The sequence below is a fragment of the Pipistrellus kuhlii genome, unplaced genomic scaffold (genome assembly GCF_014108245.1).
Source record: "Pipistrellus kuhlii isolate mPipKuh1 unplaced genomic scaffold, mPipKuh1.p scaffold_m20_p_3, whole genome shotgun sequence".
Classification (NCBI taxonomy): domain Eukaryota; kingdom Metazoa; phylum Chordata; class Mammalia; order Chiroptera; family Vespertilionidae; genus Pipistrellus; species Pipistrellus kuhlii.
The window spans coordinates 41,143,200-41,159,591 of NW_023425529.1; the positions used below are offsets into that span (position 1 = coordinate 41,143,200).

General features: G+C 42.8%; 1 protein-coding gene across 2 annotated transcripts in view; it reads left to right on the forward strand.

Moving 5' to 3' along the window:
• PFKM (phosphofructokinase, muscle) overlaps positions 1–16,392 on the forward strand; it is a 46,732-nt gene that overhangs the window by 8,981 nt on the left and 21,359 nt on the right. The window contains exons 1-2 of one of the 2 annotated variants that reach the window (XM_045589013.1): positions 10,870–11,013; positions 14,468–14,560. In XM_045589013.1, coding sequence (XP_045444969.1) covers positions 14,476–14,560 — 85 coding nt within the window. In that variant the 5' untranslated portion in view covers positions 10,870–11,013; positions 14,468–14,475. Of the gene's footprint in view, positions 1–10,869; positions 11,014–14,467; positions 14,561–16,392 lie in introns of those variants that run through there. The other variant, XM_045589012.1, reaches the window with a different exon arrangement.

Consider the following 16,392-nt stretch of genomic DNA (forward strand, 5'->3'; position numbering starts at 1 on the left):
CAACAGGCTTTGGTTGGTATCCTGTGACTCTTGAGAAGACTACTTTCCGGGCTGCAAGTGGAGGATCATGCCAAGATAGCAATTTTACACCCATCTGCCATCTGTGCCACAGCTTCTCCCCAGAAGCACAAGACTTTACTGTCATATTCTTTATTTTATTTTATTTTATTTTATTTTTTATTATTTTTTTTTATTTATTTTTTTTTGTTTTGTTTTGTTTTGTTTTTTTTAATAAGTTTTTATTGTTCATATTATTACAAATGTTCCTTTCCCCCCACCCACCATTGCTCTCCTCCACCAGGTTCCCATCCCACCCTCTGCCCTTTCCCCTCTCCCCATTGTCCTCATCCATAGGTGCACAGTTTATGTTCAGTCTCTTCCCACGCCCCCCTCTCCCCTTTACCCCAAGAATCGTCAGTTCACTCCCCTTCCATACCTCTGATTCTATTATATTCAACAGTTAATATTGTTCATCAGATTTTTTTAATTTCCTTGGTTTTTAGATTCACTTGTTGATAGTTATGTATTTGTTGTTCATAATTTTTATCTTTGTTTACTTTCTCTTCTGAAGGAACCCCCTTCAGCAATTCATATAATTCTGGTTTGGTGGTGATGAACTCCTTTAGCTTTTTTTTATTAGTGAAGCTCTTTATCTGGCCTTCGATTCTGAGTGATAGCTTTGCTGGGTAGATTATTTTTGGCTGTAGGTTCTTGCTATTCATCACCTTGAATATTTCTTGCCATTCCCTTCTGGCCTGCATGGTTTCTGTTGAGAAGTCAGCTGACAATCGTATAGGTGCTCCTTTGTAGGTTACTACCTTCTTTGCTCTTGCTTCTTTTAATATTCTCTCTTTGTCTTTTGCTCTTGGAATTTTAATAATGATGTGTCTCGGTGTGGTCCTCTTTGGATTCCTTTTGTTTGGAGTTCTGTGCGCTTCCTGGACTTGTAAGTCTAATTCTTTCACCAGGTAGGGGAAGTTTTCTGTCACTATTTCTTTCAGTATGTTTTCCATATCTTGCTCTCTCTCATCTTCTGGGACCCCCATAATTCTGATGTTGGTTCGCTTGAAGTTGTCCCAGAGGTTTCTTACATTATCTTCAATTTTCTGGATTCTCTTGCCTTCTAGCTTCTGTGGAGGAGTGTCTTCTGGCTCTTTATGTTCCAAATCTTTGACTTGATTCTTGCGATCTTCCCTTCTGTTTTTAGGACTCAGTAAAATATTTTTTATTTCAGACAATGTATTCTTTATTTCTTGTTGATCCCTTATCATTTCTTGTTGACTCCTTATTAATTCTAGTTGATCTCTTTTCATATCCTCGTAGCCCTTATCCATCTTTTCTAAGAAATTCTTGAAAAAACTTATAAGCGTAGATTTGAACTCTATATCCAGACGCTTTTTGTCCTCCATTTCTTTCGTTTGTGATCTATTTTGTTGTCGCATTTCGCAGTTACAGATGGGACGGGGTTTCAGGGTGGAGCCTGCAGCTTTGGCTTCTGTCAGCCCCGCCCTATGCGGGTCCTTCAGTGCTCGCTGCTGCCAGCGCCTCTGAGAGAAAGGTGCCCTCGATTTTCGCCTGCTGCCAAACAGTCTATGCTCTCCCACAATGAGCCCGGTATTGGGGTTCAGTTCAGTTGGAAGTGGAGTTGGAGGTGGCGTTCAGAGCAGTCTGGAGCCCCAGTCTCCTTCCCGTCAGGGCGATCCCGCGGCACAGCCGACCGTCCCTTCTCTGCGCGCAATGTGCGCGCCTCCGGGACCTCCTTTCGCCTCTCCCCGGGGTTCCGCCTTACAGCCCAGCTCCCTATGGCTGAGCCTGAGTCCCCGGGGTCTGGCCCAGAACCGGGGATCAGAGCAGTCGGGGGCCCAGCACAGTCGGAGCTTTTCTCTCCTTTCCGCTCAGGAACGCCTGCCAGGCACTCGGCCTCCCTCCTCTCCGGCTCCGTCCTCTCCGCGCGCCGCGTCTCCGCGTCTCCGTACCTTGGCTTTTCCAGCTCTTCCGCACCTCCTTCTGGTTTTCTCCTTGCTTCTCGCTGTAGAATTTCCAGTCAGTCAACCTTCCTGTAGTTCTGGGCAATGTCCGTTTTATATTTTAGTTGTATTTTATTGAAATTGTTGTGTGCGGCTGCGGCTAGGTGTTCACCTGGGCGCAGCCATCTTGGATCCTCCCATATTCTTTATTTTATATAGGCTACCTGTCAGCATTGCCCATGCCCCCACCATCTTCTGTTCCTTTGACAGTATACTCATGGTTTATGCAGACTGGGATGCAAAGTTACCCTAATATTGTGAGTGCAACTGATAAGTAGAGATGATTGCTAAGTAGCCCAAGTTCTTCCTAAGCAGGTACACAAGATTCCCTATATATAGATGCAATGTTATAGTGATGCAAGAACCTGCATTTTTTTTTTTTTTACGGTAAATATATTTTATTGATATTTTACAGAGAAGAGGAAGGGAGAGAGATAGAGAGATAGAAACGTCGATGAGAGAGAAACATTGACCAGCTGCCTCTTGCACACCCCCTACGGGGATGTGCCCACAACCAATGTACATGCCCTTGACTGGAATCGAACCTGGGACCTTTCAGTCCGCAGACCAATGCTCTACCACTGAGCCAAACTGGTTTTGACAAGAACCTGCATTTTTGTTGAAGGAAAATCAATGGAGTTCTTTCTCTACCAAGAGTACCTTAATCTCAACCTTCTGACCCTAACCTTCCAGAACCAGCTCCAGAGAACTTGGGTTTTCCTAGAGCTAAAACTCCCAGGACTCTTATATTAGTAACTAGAAGCCCAGTGCACAAAATTTGACCCACCCAATCCTGGACCCTCTCCAATCTGGGACCCTTCGGGGGATGTCTGACTGCTGGGTTTGGGCAGAAACCAACAGTCAGACATCCCTCTCATAATCTGGGACTGCTGGCTCCTAATGCTCACCTGACTGCCTGCCTGATGGCCCCTGCCCACCCTGCTGGCCTGGTCACCCCCAACTATCCCCACTGCTGACCTGGTCACCCCTAACTACCCCTACCCGCTGGCCTGATCACCCCTTAGTGGCTCCCCCCCACCAGCCTGGTTGCCCCTCACTGCTCCCCCTGCTGGCCTGGTTGCCCCCAAGTACCCCCCCCCCCCCACACCTGCTGGCCTGGTCATCCTTCACTGCCCCCCTCTTCTGGCCTGGTCACCCCACACAGCCTGCTGTTCTTTTGTTACATTTGAGGGTGCTGTAACAAATTTGCATATTACCCTTTTATTAGTATCGATGTCAATTTAATTTGGAAGATAATTGAGTGAATAATGTTTTCTTCTAGTCAAATCTGCGAGGATACCAGTAGACCTGTGGAACACTTACCTTTCATTGATTAATAGAGATGATCTTATATTTCCTCTTGGACCAAGTACTCTGGGCAATCCCCTGATACACTACCTCTCAATTAACCCAGGAAAATGTATTTAAGAGCATAGAGGTATATTCCTTGGCCCATACGCTTACTAAACAGCTAAGCCTTCCACGTTAGTTTTGATGATATGTTAGTGGATCTGAAGTAAAAGACTCCCAGGATTGTCTTACAAAATGATTATTTATCTTCTCTGCTCTGATATCCCCAAAGGTTTGCTTCTTTAAGGAAAGAAAAAGACTATGTTCCAAGCTGAAGGCTGCATACCTCAGCTAAAGAATTTGTTTACCTCTGCCCTAAGCAAAACTTGAAGTAGTGCCTTTGACCTGCAGTAGGGATTGTCTTATTACCTGTGATTTCTTCCCTGAGCTAGCTTTCTCAAGAAGTTGATACTAATTGGTGGGAATGACTCCTCAGGAACCATCTAGGCCTTTGAGACATGTAGATTATCCTTCAAGTGATTGTGTTCTTGGACCTCCACAACCTGGAACAGTGGTTCTCAAATTTTATTGTGTATCAGAATCACTTGCAGGGCTTGTTATCCACACGGCTGCACCCCACCACCAGAGTTTCTGATTCAGTAGGTCCCAGGCAGGCCCAAGATTTGCTTTTCTGATGAGTATTCAGGTGATACTTAATCTACTGGACTTGACTGAGAACCATTGTCTTAATCCAGAGCTCTTTGTCAGTAACTTTGATATCAGTGATTGGTGGAGGCTGTTGTCTCCAGGAGTATTCCCTTCCCAGTTAGAGCTAAAGATGACTCTCCAGTGCAGACAATGGTTTCATAACTATGCCCAAGGTCTGTCCTCATGGAGCTTACAGTCTAGTGGTGGAAGACAGTCTATGAGGCCAGCATTACTATCATACTAAAACCAAAGACATCACAAGAAAAGAAAACTACATATCAACATCTGTTATGAACATAAACACAGAAATCCTCAAAATATTAGCAAACCAAATCCAAAAAAGTATAAAAAGAATTATCCGTGATGACCAAGGGGATTTATCTCAGATATACCAGGCATAATCCATCCATCATGTAAACAAAGCAAAATAGAAAAATCACTTGATCATATCAATATATGCAGAAAAGGCATTTGACAAATTCAACACCAAATTGTAACAAGTTCTCAATAAACTAGAAATATAGGGGAACTGTCTCAACTTGCTAAAGATTACAGAAAACTTACAGCTAACATCATACTTACTGATGAAAAATTTGAAGCTTTTCCACTAAGATCAGGTACAGGGCAAAGATCAGGTACATCATTCCTTTTCAACATTTTATTGGAAGTCCTTGCTAATTCAATAATGCAATAAAATGAAATAAAAAGTGTACAGATTGAGAAGGAAGACATTAAACTTTTTTCCCACAGGTGATATAATCATCTATGTAGAAATTCTATAGCAAGTTTGCATGATAGGTTAATATGTAAAAGTCAGTTCCTTTCCTATATATCAGTGGTTCTCAATCTTTCTAACGCCTCGACCATTTACAATAATATAGTTCCTCAAGTTGTGGTGACCCCCAATCATAAAATTATTTTCATTGCTACTTCGTAACTGTAATTTTGCTACTGTTATAAATCGTAATGTAGCCGAGACCGGTTTGGCTCAATGGATAGAGCGTCGGCTTGGGGACTGAAGGGACCCGGGTTCGATTCCGGTCAAGGGCATGTACCTTGGTTGTGGGCATATCCCCAGTAGGGGGTGTGCAAGAGGCAGCTGATCGATGACTCTCTCTCAACGATGTTTCTAGCTTTCTATCTCTCTCCCTTCCTCTCTGTACAAACTCAATAAAAATATTTTAAAAAAATAAAATAAAATAAATCATAATGTAAATATCTGTGTTTTCCGATTATCTTAGGCAACCCTGCTAGAGGTTCTCAACTCACAGAGACACCTAAGACCATTAGAAAGGTTGAGAACCACTGCTATATATAAAAAATGAACAAGAGGAGCCGAAATAGGTTTGGCTCAGTGGTAGAGCTTCGGTCTGCGGACTGAAAGGTCCCAGGTTCGATTCCGGTCAAGGACATGTGCATTGGTTGTGGGCACATCCCCGGTAGGGGGTGTGCAAGAGGCAGCTGGTCGATGTTTCTCTCTCATCAACGTTTCTAGCTCTATCTCTCTCCCTTCCTCTCTGTAAAAATCAATAAAATATATATATAAAAAAATGAACAAGTGGAATTATAAACTAAAAACACAAATACTATTTTATTAGCAGCCCAAAAGTGAAATAATTAGGAATAAATTTAACAACATATATGAGATCTTTATGAAGAAAACTACAAAACTGATGAATGAAATAAAATAAATACGTCCTGTATAATAAAACCCTAATATGCAAATCAGCCAAACAGCAGAACAACTGGCAGAATGACCAGTCTCTTTGGTATGTACTGATCACCAGGGGGCAGACACTCAATGCAGGAGCTTTCCCCAGCCCACAGGCCCCTACAGGCAGTGGTGGTGGGGAGCAGGGACAGCAAGTGGGCAGCACTAGACCAGCCAAGGCAGGTGCCAGCAGGGGCCCTCCAGTGGCCCCGCCAGTCACACCACAGATTGGCCCTATTACCGGCTAGGCCTAGTGACCCTACCCATGCACAAATTTTATGCACCGGGCCTCTAGTAAATACATGAATACATAAATAAATTCCATGTTCATAGATAGGAAGACTCAATATTGTCTAGAAGTCAGTTCTTCTCAACTTGATCTATAGATTCAATGCAATCCCAGTCAAAATCCCAGAAAGTCATTTTATGGGTATCAACAAACTAATTCTACAGCTTATATGGAATAGCCAAGACAATATTGAAGGAAAACTAATTGGAGACCTGATAATATCCAACTTCAAGATTTACTATAAAGCTACTGTAGTCAAAACAGTGCACTACTGGTAAAAGAATAAATAAATAGAGCAGTGGAAGAGAATAGAGAGCCCAGCAACAGACCCACATAAATATAGGCAACTATTCTTTGACAAAGGAGCCAAGGCAATACAATGGAGCAAAGATAGTCATTCCAACAAATGGTGCTGGAACAATTGGACATGTGCACAAAAATAAATGAATCCAGATTTGGAACTCTCACCCTTCACAAAAACTAACTCAAAACAAGTCATAGACTTCATGTAAAATGCAGAACTACAAACTTCTCGAAGATAACATAGGAGAAAACCTAAATGACCTTGAGTTGATGATGCCTTTTTACATACAACATCAAAGACATGTTCCATGAAAGAAATAATAGATGAGTACAAATTCATTAAAATTAAAGTATACAATTTAATTTTTTTGCTATCTTCATAAAATTGTGCAGTCACTCTAACTTTAGGACATTTTCATCATCCAGAAAAGCAAAATCCTTTACTCATTGGCAGTTCCTCCTTGTTTCCCTGCAGCCTTGCATAATATAACTGCTAATCTACTTTCTATCTCTATAGATTTGCCTATTCTGGGCATTTCATATCAATGGAAATTTGTATGTGGTTTGTTGTGACTGGCTTCTTCCACTTAGCATAATGTTTTCAAGGATCATCTACATTGTAGCATGTATTAGTACTTCATTCTTTTAATTGCCAAGTAACATTGTATTGTACAGATATAACACATTTTATTTATCCAGTTGATGGACATGTGAGCTGCTTCTATTTTTTATTTTATTTTTTGTCTATTATGAATGAAATTGCTAATCAGCATCCTCTATGTTTAACATTTTGAGAAACTGCCAACTTGTTTTCCATATTGGCTAATCTACAAAGATTTCAATTTCTCCACATGCTCTTCAATATTTGTTTTCCTTTTTAAAAAGTATATTTTTAAAAATAAATTTCAGAGAGAGGAAGGGAGAGGGCGAGAGATAGAAAATCAATGATGAGAGAGAATCATTGATACATGCCCTGCACTGGGGATGGAGCCCACAACCTGGGCATATGTCCTAACAGGGAATTAAACCGTCACCTCCTGGTTCTCTCTCTCTCTCTCTCTCTCTCTCTCTCTCTCTCTCTCTCTCTCTCTCTCTCTTTTAAAATTCTCACCCAAGAATATTTTTCCATTGATTTTTAGAGAGAGTGGAAGAGAGAGAGAAAGATAGAGAGAATGTCAATATGAGAGAAGCACATCAATTGGTTGCCTCCTGCATGAGCCCTGACCAGGACCTGGGCCAGGAAGGAGCCTGCAACTGACATGCCCTTGACCAGAATCAAACCCAGGACCCTTTGTCCTTAGGCTGACACTCTATCCACTGAGTCAAACAGGCTAGGGCTGTTTTGTTTTTTTGTTTTTTTCCTTTCTAATAGCCGTCCTAATAGGTATGAAAGGGAATCTCATTGTGGCTTTGATTTGCATTTCTCTAACAATTAGTGATATTGAGAACCTTTCCATGTGTTTGTTGGTTATTTGTATATCCTCTTTAGAGAAATGTCTATTCAAACACTTGCCCATTTATTTTAATATCAGAACTTTTTTTATTTCAATGAAAAGAATATACTTTTTTATATTAATAGCTAGAGGCTCAGTACATGAAACTTGTGCACAGGTGATGGTGGTGGTGGTGGTGGTGGTGGTGGTGTGTCCCTCAGCCCAGCCTGCACCCTCTTCAATCTGGGACCCCTTGAGAGCAGTCAAACATCCCACTCACAATCCAGGACTGCTGTCGCCGAACCGCTCGCCTGCCTGCCTGCCTGGTTATCCCTAAACACTCCCCTGCCAGCCTGATCAATGCCTAACTGCTCCCCTGCCGACCCGATTGCCCCTAACTGCCCTCCCTGGCCAGCCTGGTCCCTCCCAACTGCCCTCCCTTGCAGGCCTGTCCCTCCCAACTTCCCTCCCCTGATTACCTGATCACCCACAACTGCCCTCCCCTGCAGGCCATCTTGTGTCCACGAGGGGGCAGCCATCTTTGACCACATGGGGGTGGCCATCTTGTGTGTTGGAGTGATGGTCAATTTGCATATTACCTCTTTATTCAATAGGATTTGATTTGTTAGAACAATTTTAGGCTCACAGAAAACTGAGCAAATTGTACAGAATTTCCATATATCCTCTTTCCTCTGTATGGTCTCCCCTATGATTAACATCTTGCACTAGTGTGGTACATTTGTTACAATTGATGAAACAATATTGATACATTATTATTGACTAAAGCCCATAATTTACATTAAAGTTTTACTCTATGTATTGTACAGTTCTGTGAGTTTGACGGAGTCATGATATAAGTGTAATCATCATTATAACATCATACAGATTAATTTCACTGCTCTAAAAATCCCCTGTGCTGGACCTATTTATCCTTCCCTCTGTACTCCAAACCCTAGTCAACTACTAATCTTTTTACTCTCTGTATAGTCTTGCCTTTTCCACAATGTAATGTAGTTGGAATAATACAGTATATACCATTTTCAGACTGGCTCTTTTTACTAAGCAATATGTATTTAAGTTTCTTTTATTCTTTTCTTGGCTCAATGAGTCATATAGGGGGAGAGGGGGTCTTGCCTCTTGGTATTCCCATTCCTAGCTAGATTGTCTGTATTTTCTCTTTAAAAAAAAAAATATATATATATATTTTATTAATTTTCCACAGAGAGGAAGGGAGAGGGATAGAGAGCTAGAAACATCGATGAGGGAGAAACACCGACCAGCTGCCTCCTGCACACCCCCTACTGGGGATGTGCCCACAACCAATGTACATGCCCTTGACTGGAATCGAACCTGAGACCTTTCAGTCCGCAGACCGACGCTCTACCCACTGAGCCAAACCGGTTTCGGCTATTTTCTCTTTTTATTGCTGAATATTTCATTGTATGGATGCACCAAAGTTTGTTATCCATTCACCTTTTAGGGGGCATTTTGGTTGCTTACAGTTTTTTGCAATTAGGAATGAAGCTGCTATAAATGTTCATGTTTTTGTGTGAACGTACTTTTCAACTCATTTGGGTAATCACTGGATCGTGTGGTAAGATTATATTTAGCTTTGTAAGAAACTGCTGAACTGTCTTTTAAAGTGACTCAACCACTTTCCATTTTTACCAATGAAGAATGAGAATTGCCTCCATATTCTTGTCAGTATTGGTATTGTGAAGGTTTTTGTTTTTTAGCCATTGTAACAGGTTGTAGTATCTCACCAATTTAACTCGAAGTTCCCAAATGACATATGGTATTAAGCATCATTTTATATGTTTACTTGACATCTCTGTCTTCTCTGGTGAGGTACGTGTTCAGATCTTTTACTCATTTTTTAAACTGGGTTATTACCTTTTAAAATATATCTATATATATCTATATATATCTATATATATATATTTTACTGATTTCAGAACAGAAGGGAGGGAGAAACAAAAACATCAATGATGAGAGAGAATCATTGATGGGCTGCCTCCTGCACCCCTGGACTGGGGACTCAGCCAGCAACCCCGCACTTGCTCTTGATGGGAAGTGAACCTGTGGCCCTTCAGTCCACAGGCCCACAGTCTATCCACTGAGCCTAACTATCTAGGATGTGTCATTAACTCTTTATTATTGAGTTGCAAGAGTTACTTATAGATTCCATCAGTCCCTTATCAGATATATGATTTGCAGTTTTTCTTTCCTTCTATGAGTTGTCTTTTTAATATTTTGATGGCTAACATTTGCAGCACAAAAGTTAATTTTGTGTTGTCAATGGCGTTATCTCCTAATGACTTGCATTTCTATCATTCGTGGCCAGAGGGTGTAGGGGCAGCAACAAAAGTAAGCTAGACTGGGCTGTGGAAACCGCAAGAAAAGAGATGGCTGGGGAGAGGCCCTGACGCAAAGACGTGGGTAAAGGGGACCTGAGTGAAAGATGCACCTCTAGCTCTGTGCTTGACCAAAGTTCCCAGCGGGGATCCTGTTTGCTTTGTAGCCCAGCAGATAGGCCGGCAGCACCGCCAGAATCCTGCACCCTCTCCTCCTGCAGACTCGGGACGGGGTCAGCCCGGCAGGGGTCTTGTCTGTGGGTACTCCTATCCGTCGCTGACTTTTCTGTATTTCTCTGAGAAAGGGAAACACACGTGTAAAGGGAGTGTTTGAGGTTCCCTCTATCTATAGTAAATACCAGTGTTTAATGTTCCTCAAGGGCTGGGCCTCTGCTTCACGTTTCTTTTCCTCTCTCGGCGGCACCTGAAACCCGGCCCACAGCCTTCCGGTAAGTGTTGGTTCAGAGTGACAGAGGTGAGCGGCCACAGACAGGGCCGGAGGGAGGGCTTGCTGTTTGCTGCTGAGGATGCTAGCATGCAGTAAGTCTCGGAGAGTTGTCTATGTTGACAACAAGCAACTAATAATTTCTGATTCCTACTGTCTACAGGAGCTGATGGCTCCCGAGATAGATATGGGGCCCCGAGAACTCCCTGGAGAGTGAAGAAACTAAAACCCTTGTCACCTCTGAGCTGCGCCCTAGGGGGAGAGGGAGGAGGAGGCGTAGGAGGAGGTGGAGCCTCTCGGCCGGCCTCCGCCAGTGGAGGGTGGGAAGCCTCTCCTCCTTCCCCCTCCCCGTGCCTCCACCTGGCTCCTCCCCTCGTCTCCCGAGCTCCCCTCCCCCCTTCTCCAAGGACAGTGTGCAAGCGAGCCGCGTCCGGGAAGAGCTAGAACAAAAAGGCAAGAGGGGCCCTTGGGTCACCAGCGAGGGGGAAAGCTGAGAGCGACGCGGGCATGACCGCTCTGGGCGGAGGCGGTGGGGAGGACGGACGGGAAGGAGCCGCAGGGAAAGAAGAGGTGGTGTGGCATCCAAAGCCCGAGGGGGGATGGGTAGAGCAGTCCTGAGCGTTCACCCTAAGCCCCTGGGCTCACGTCCCCCGGCCTCCACGCACAGCCCGTTCCCTGGGAGTCAGGGATGGGCGGAAGGCGCTTGGACCTTGTTGCTCTTTGGCTGGTTGGCTCCCATCTTGGCACTCATCCAATTCAAATCAGTGCACCTACGATGCCGACTCTTATTTCCTCCCTCCTGCTTCTCCACACACACACGTGATTCTATGTTTAGGTTGGAGTATGTCTTCGTTTTTACGTCTGTGTCCCTGTGGATCTATAAAAGATGCTTCTAGTTGAATCTGCGTGCGTGTCTGTGTCCTGTCCCTGTGTAACTGTCTTAGACATGCAGAAGAATCGGAGCAGTTTTTTTGTGTGTGAATTCGCTCCCTCACTGAAGCCTCCAGGTGTGGGTTTCTATGGCCCAGGAGCTCCCAGAGTGAATGAGGAAGAAAACAACGTAGGGGAAAAGGGATCCGCATACTCCTGTTTTGGTCTTTTCTTTACAAATGTTTACCTTCCTATTTGCACCAGCCTCTTAGTCTTTCGTTGTTGTTTTTTTGAGAACAGTAGACATTTGGACATGAAGCTAAATAGGAGATTGTCTCTATCCACATGTTTATATTTCCTTTAGCATTTGGTTTCTTTGGGCCTTTTTGCATCTGTATGTGTTAGAAGTACAGATAATACAAAGCTGTATCCGTATCTAAACATATTTAACGTTTTTCATATGTTTGTGTGCATTTTGTGTTGTCTGTCAGTTCACGAATGCTTTCAACAGGTATTTATTGAACTGCTGTTATGTGCACAGACTTCGCTAGACTTTGGCAGGCTGTGGGAGAGTTTTAAGACATGGACATGATCCTTCCCTGGGTGAGTTTTTAGCCTAGTCAGGAAAAATGACTTTAGTAATCATCGAGTTCAGGGGGCTGTAAACATTTTCAATAAAAATGGTAAATATCTTAGGCTATGCAGAGCATCTGGCCTCTGTTGGCAATAATCTACTCTCTTGTTGTAGCACAAAAGCACCCATAGATGATACATGAAAGTATGAGAGTGGTATGGACACTGAAATTACTACAATTTTATATAATTTTCACGTCATGAAATTCTTTTTTCAACCGTTTTAACATGAGAAGGGCTAGATTTGGCCTAGGGGTTGTAATTTGCTAACCCCTGATCTAGTCTAACCTTTCCAATAAATAATACGCAATTCAAATACTACAGAAAGTATTAATTAAGTGTCACATGAATGATCCAGGTCCAGGCAATTTTTTACTAGAGGAGGTCCAAAAAGGAACCCTCTTTGACCTGTGGTCATCGGTGAAGGCTAAGTAGGTTTGATAGGGGTGCGACTAAGATGGGTCTTCAATGATGGAGCGGGATATTATCTCTGGAAAAGGCGCCAGGACAATCAGGAACTGCATCGCTTTCTGGAAAAGGAATGCGGTGTGTCCAGGCACAGAAGTGGGGAGGAGCAAAGCATTGTTCAGGTGATGATGAAACAGAATTCGGGAGCGAAGGTTCTAGCTCCAGGGAAGGGCTAGCTAGATCTTGGAAGCTTTGAATGCCAACCCAAGAAGTCTGGACTTACCTGTCAGCACTGATCATATGAATCTGTGTCTCTTAATAACGTTCTGTGTGTATGTATTCATGAGCCTCATTGTATGCATTTTATTGGCAAGTGTGTGGATCTGTGTTTATGCGACCTATGTCTTTATCGGCAGTTACCTTATTTTCCCAGATGCACAGCAGAAACATGGTTTGTGCTTAAAGGTCATCACCCTCTGTTCATGTGAATGAATCTTCTCTCCACTGAGGCCTCAGTGGTCTATGACCTAACATGGAGGTTTATTTTGTGTCTCTAATAGAGCGGAAAAGGGAAACACAAGGAGAGGGAGACAAGCTATTGTGGTGGGCAATTCAGATGGAAAGAGGCAGCGAGGATAGACGAGACTGGAATGATAATAAGAAGGGAGAATAGGCCTTGCCAGTTTGGCTCAGTGGATAGAGCATTGGCCTGTGGACCGAAGGGTCCCGGGTTCAATTCCAGTCAAGAGCACATACCTTAGATTTAGGCGCCTCCCCGCCCCAGGCCCTGGTCAGAGTTCCTGCAGGAGGCAACTAGTCGATGTGTTTCTCTCACATCAGTGTTTCTCTCTGACTTTCCCTCTCACTTTCACTCTCTAAAAATCAATAGAAAAGTATCCTCAGATGGGGATTAACAAAAAAAAGAAAGAAAAAAAAAGAAGGGGGAATAATAGGATTTGGTAACTTTTGATCTGAGAGTAAGGAGTAAGGAGGAAATAAATTTTAAAGTATAATATTTTAGCCTGGATAACTGGGAGAATGATGACTCCATTGGCATTTTATGGACACAAAAGGATGTCTTGTGTGTTCCTTTGAGAGAGATAAGCCCTAAAGACAAAAATATGAAGGTGCTCACATGTTGTGTGCACATATCTGTGTATGTGTGACAGTGATTTTGTGTTATGCTTCTCCTTTGATCACATGTAGTGTGAAGGGCGAGGGCTGAAGACAAAGAATCAAGTGATGTTCAGGAGGTGAATAGCCTGGGAGGGATTGGAAAAACCATAGAAAGTTCCTAACTGTATGATGACAGGAGATTTGACTTTGGGTGGTGGGCACATAGTGCAATACACAGAGATCTTGTAACACCTGAAACGTGTATATTCATGTTGACTAATGTCACCTCAATAAGTTTAATAAATATTAAAAAATAATAATAAAAAGAAAGTCCCTAACCATTCCTGAGCCTGACACTGTTAACATGCCCAAGCTCTAATGCACCTTTAAACCAAGTCCAGTTCCCACTTAGCCCAATTCCATAACACCCAACCCTAGTCTTAACCATAATCCAACCTATCTTTGCTTTTCTGCTTTCCCTTTGCTGGGACCCATCTGATTCCTATGCTCTGCAAGAGCCCTTCCCTTCATTAAAAGGAAGGATCCCTAAGACTAACTTAACTTTCTCCTTCCTTTTTCATTTCTGCCCAGTCAATCGCTCTTCTCCTTGACCTTTGCTTATTCTACAAATAGGATCCCATTGGCAAGATCAGTCAGGACTTTTGTGGTCTCGGGCTTGATGACTGTGACATTTCAGCTCGTCACTCTGGGAGTGTGTGCCTCTCTTTTGGAAGAAGTTCAAACTCTCAGGCTGCAAAGCCCAGACTCCATTTAGTGAGAGAGCCTGACTGAAGTGGCTCTATCCAGCCTAACGGCCGTTTCCAGAGCTCCTAGCACCTTGATCCAGCTGTATCTTAACTGGTTACTATTTACATTCTAGACTGGATCATGACCCATGAAGAGCATCATGCAGCCAGAACCCTGGGGAAAGGCAAAGCCATCGCCGTGCTAACCTCTGGCGGAGATGCCCAAGGTAAGGAGGAGGGCACTGCGTGGTTAGAGACAAAAACATGGCTGATGGGCCCCCTTGAGCTTCTTGACTCCCCTTAGCCTGTAGAATGAACTATCCTCCGGTTACAGATTCACACTGGAATCTTGGTTTTCCTAAAAATCTCTCATCTGCTTTGGATTTTATTTTCTCTACTTTTATTTACCTAAATCTTCATAAAACTTCTTTCCAAATTTCTCTGAAGATGTGGGTCCATTTGGGTCCTTTGGTACCTAAAAGACGGATGTTGTCTCAAAGAACATTGGAAAGAAAGAGACTGATGATATAAAATGATTGAGGAGCAAGTAGATAGATTCACTTCAAGTACCGTGGAAATGTTGGGAAAAGGGGGAGATCCAGAATTGGTATTTGGTGGTCTCCAGCTAGAGCTTCAGAATTAACTCTGATGTCTACAGAATTCCTGCACTGACTAGGGTCAGGCACCTCACTCTTACAGCATATGTCCTTCTTCTAGGCAGAGTTCTGCTCCATTCTCTGTTTCTCTGGCCTTCCTCCCCTTCCATCCCTTTAGTCCTTGAACACACAGAACAGCAGCAGTTCTTTAGTACAGATTCATGGTGGGGATGGGCAGTGGGCAGAAAGCCAGAGGGAACCCATTTCTGAGTTGCGTTTAAGAAAAATCAGGTTTGCCCTAACCAGTTTGGCTCAGTGAATAGAGCGGCAGCCTGCAGACTGAAGGGTCCCAGGTTTGATTCTGGTCAAGGGCATGTACCTAGGTTGCGAGTACATCCCCAGTGAGGAGTGTGTGGGAGGCAGCTGATTGATGTTTCTCTCAAAGATGTTTCTAACTCTCTATCTTTCTCTCTTCTTCTCTGTAAAAAAAATAATAAAATATATATTAAAAAAGAAAGAAAAATCAGGTTTATGAAAATGGAAGTGGGAAATAGGAGATGTGTGATTTATTTTACTTTTCCCCTCCTTTGAAGATCTTGTATATGCTAACTTAATACCTTGAAGAGAGGCCGAATCTCTTTGAAAGGGATTCTGGGACATGGAGGCTGTGAAGAGAAAGAGAAGGAAAGAGATTTCAGCTAGTGTCCCCTTCCTCTGCACCACTCTCCCTAGGCTTTCTGATGCTTTGTGGTAAGCACACACTTTGTATAGAGCCCTGTCTCATATGTTGTAAAGAAGGTGATTTTCTTTGGGAACTTACAGTTTAATGAGAAAAGATGTCATACATTACTAGAATGCCTATGTAGGACACATAAATAGCAATTATCAAGTGTGCTTAACCCAGTAGAATCCACTTATACAATGAAAAGATACAATAGGATTACCAAGGAAAACTTCACAGAGAAGATAGATTTCAAGAAACTAAACTCTTCATTCAGATAAAGTGCTTAGAACAGTGCCTGGCACATAGTAAGTACTCAATAAATGTATTATTAATTAAATAAAGTGAATAATTGAGCACCTGCCATGTACCAAGCAGGATGCTAAACACTAAGGCTATATTAATGAAGAAGTCTCACATTGTTTTTGTGTTATTGTCCTTGTTAGTATACTAGACTTTAAGCATCTTTTTAAACTAACATTTATTTAGTTATAGTTGGATATATATTACGAATAGAAGAATGCTAGAATGAGGAAGCTGAGGAAAGGGGGCACAGAAGCCCAACTTTAGGAATAGTGGGAATATTACCGTGTTTCCCCAAAAATAAGACATCCTCTGAAAATAAGACCTACTTACAGGTTTCCTTCTGAGTGAAATATAAGGCATCCCCCTGAAAATAAGGCCCCCCTATGCTAAACATGAGAGATTTGGTCCACTGATTCTGAAAGAAATGGAGTCACAA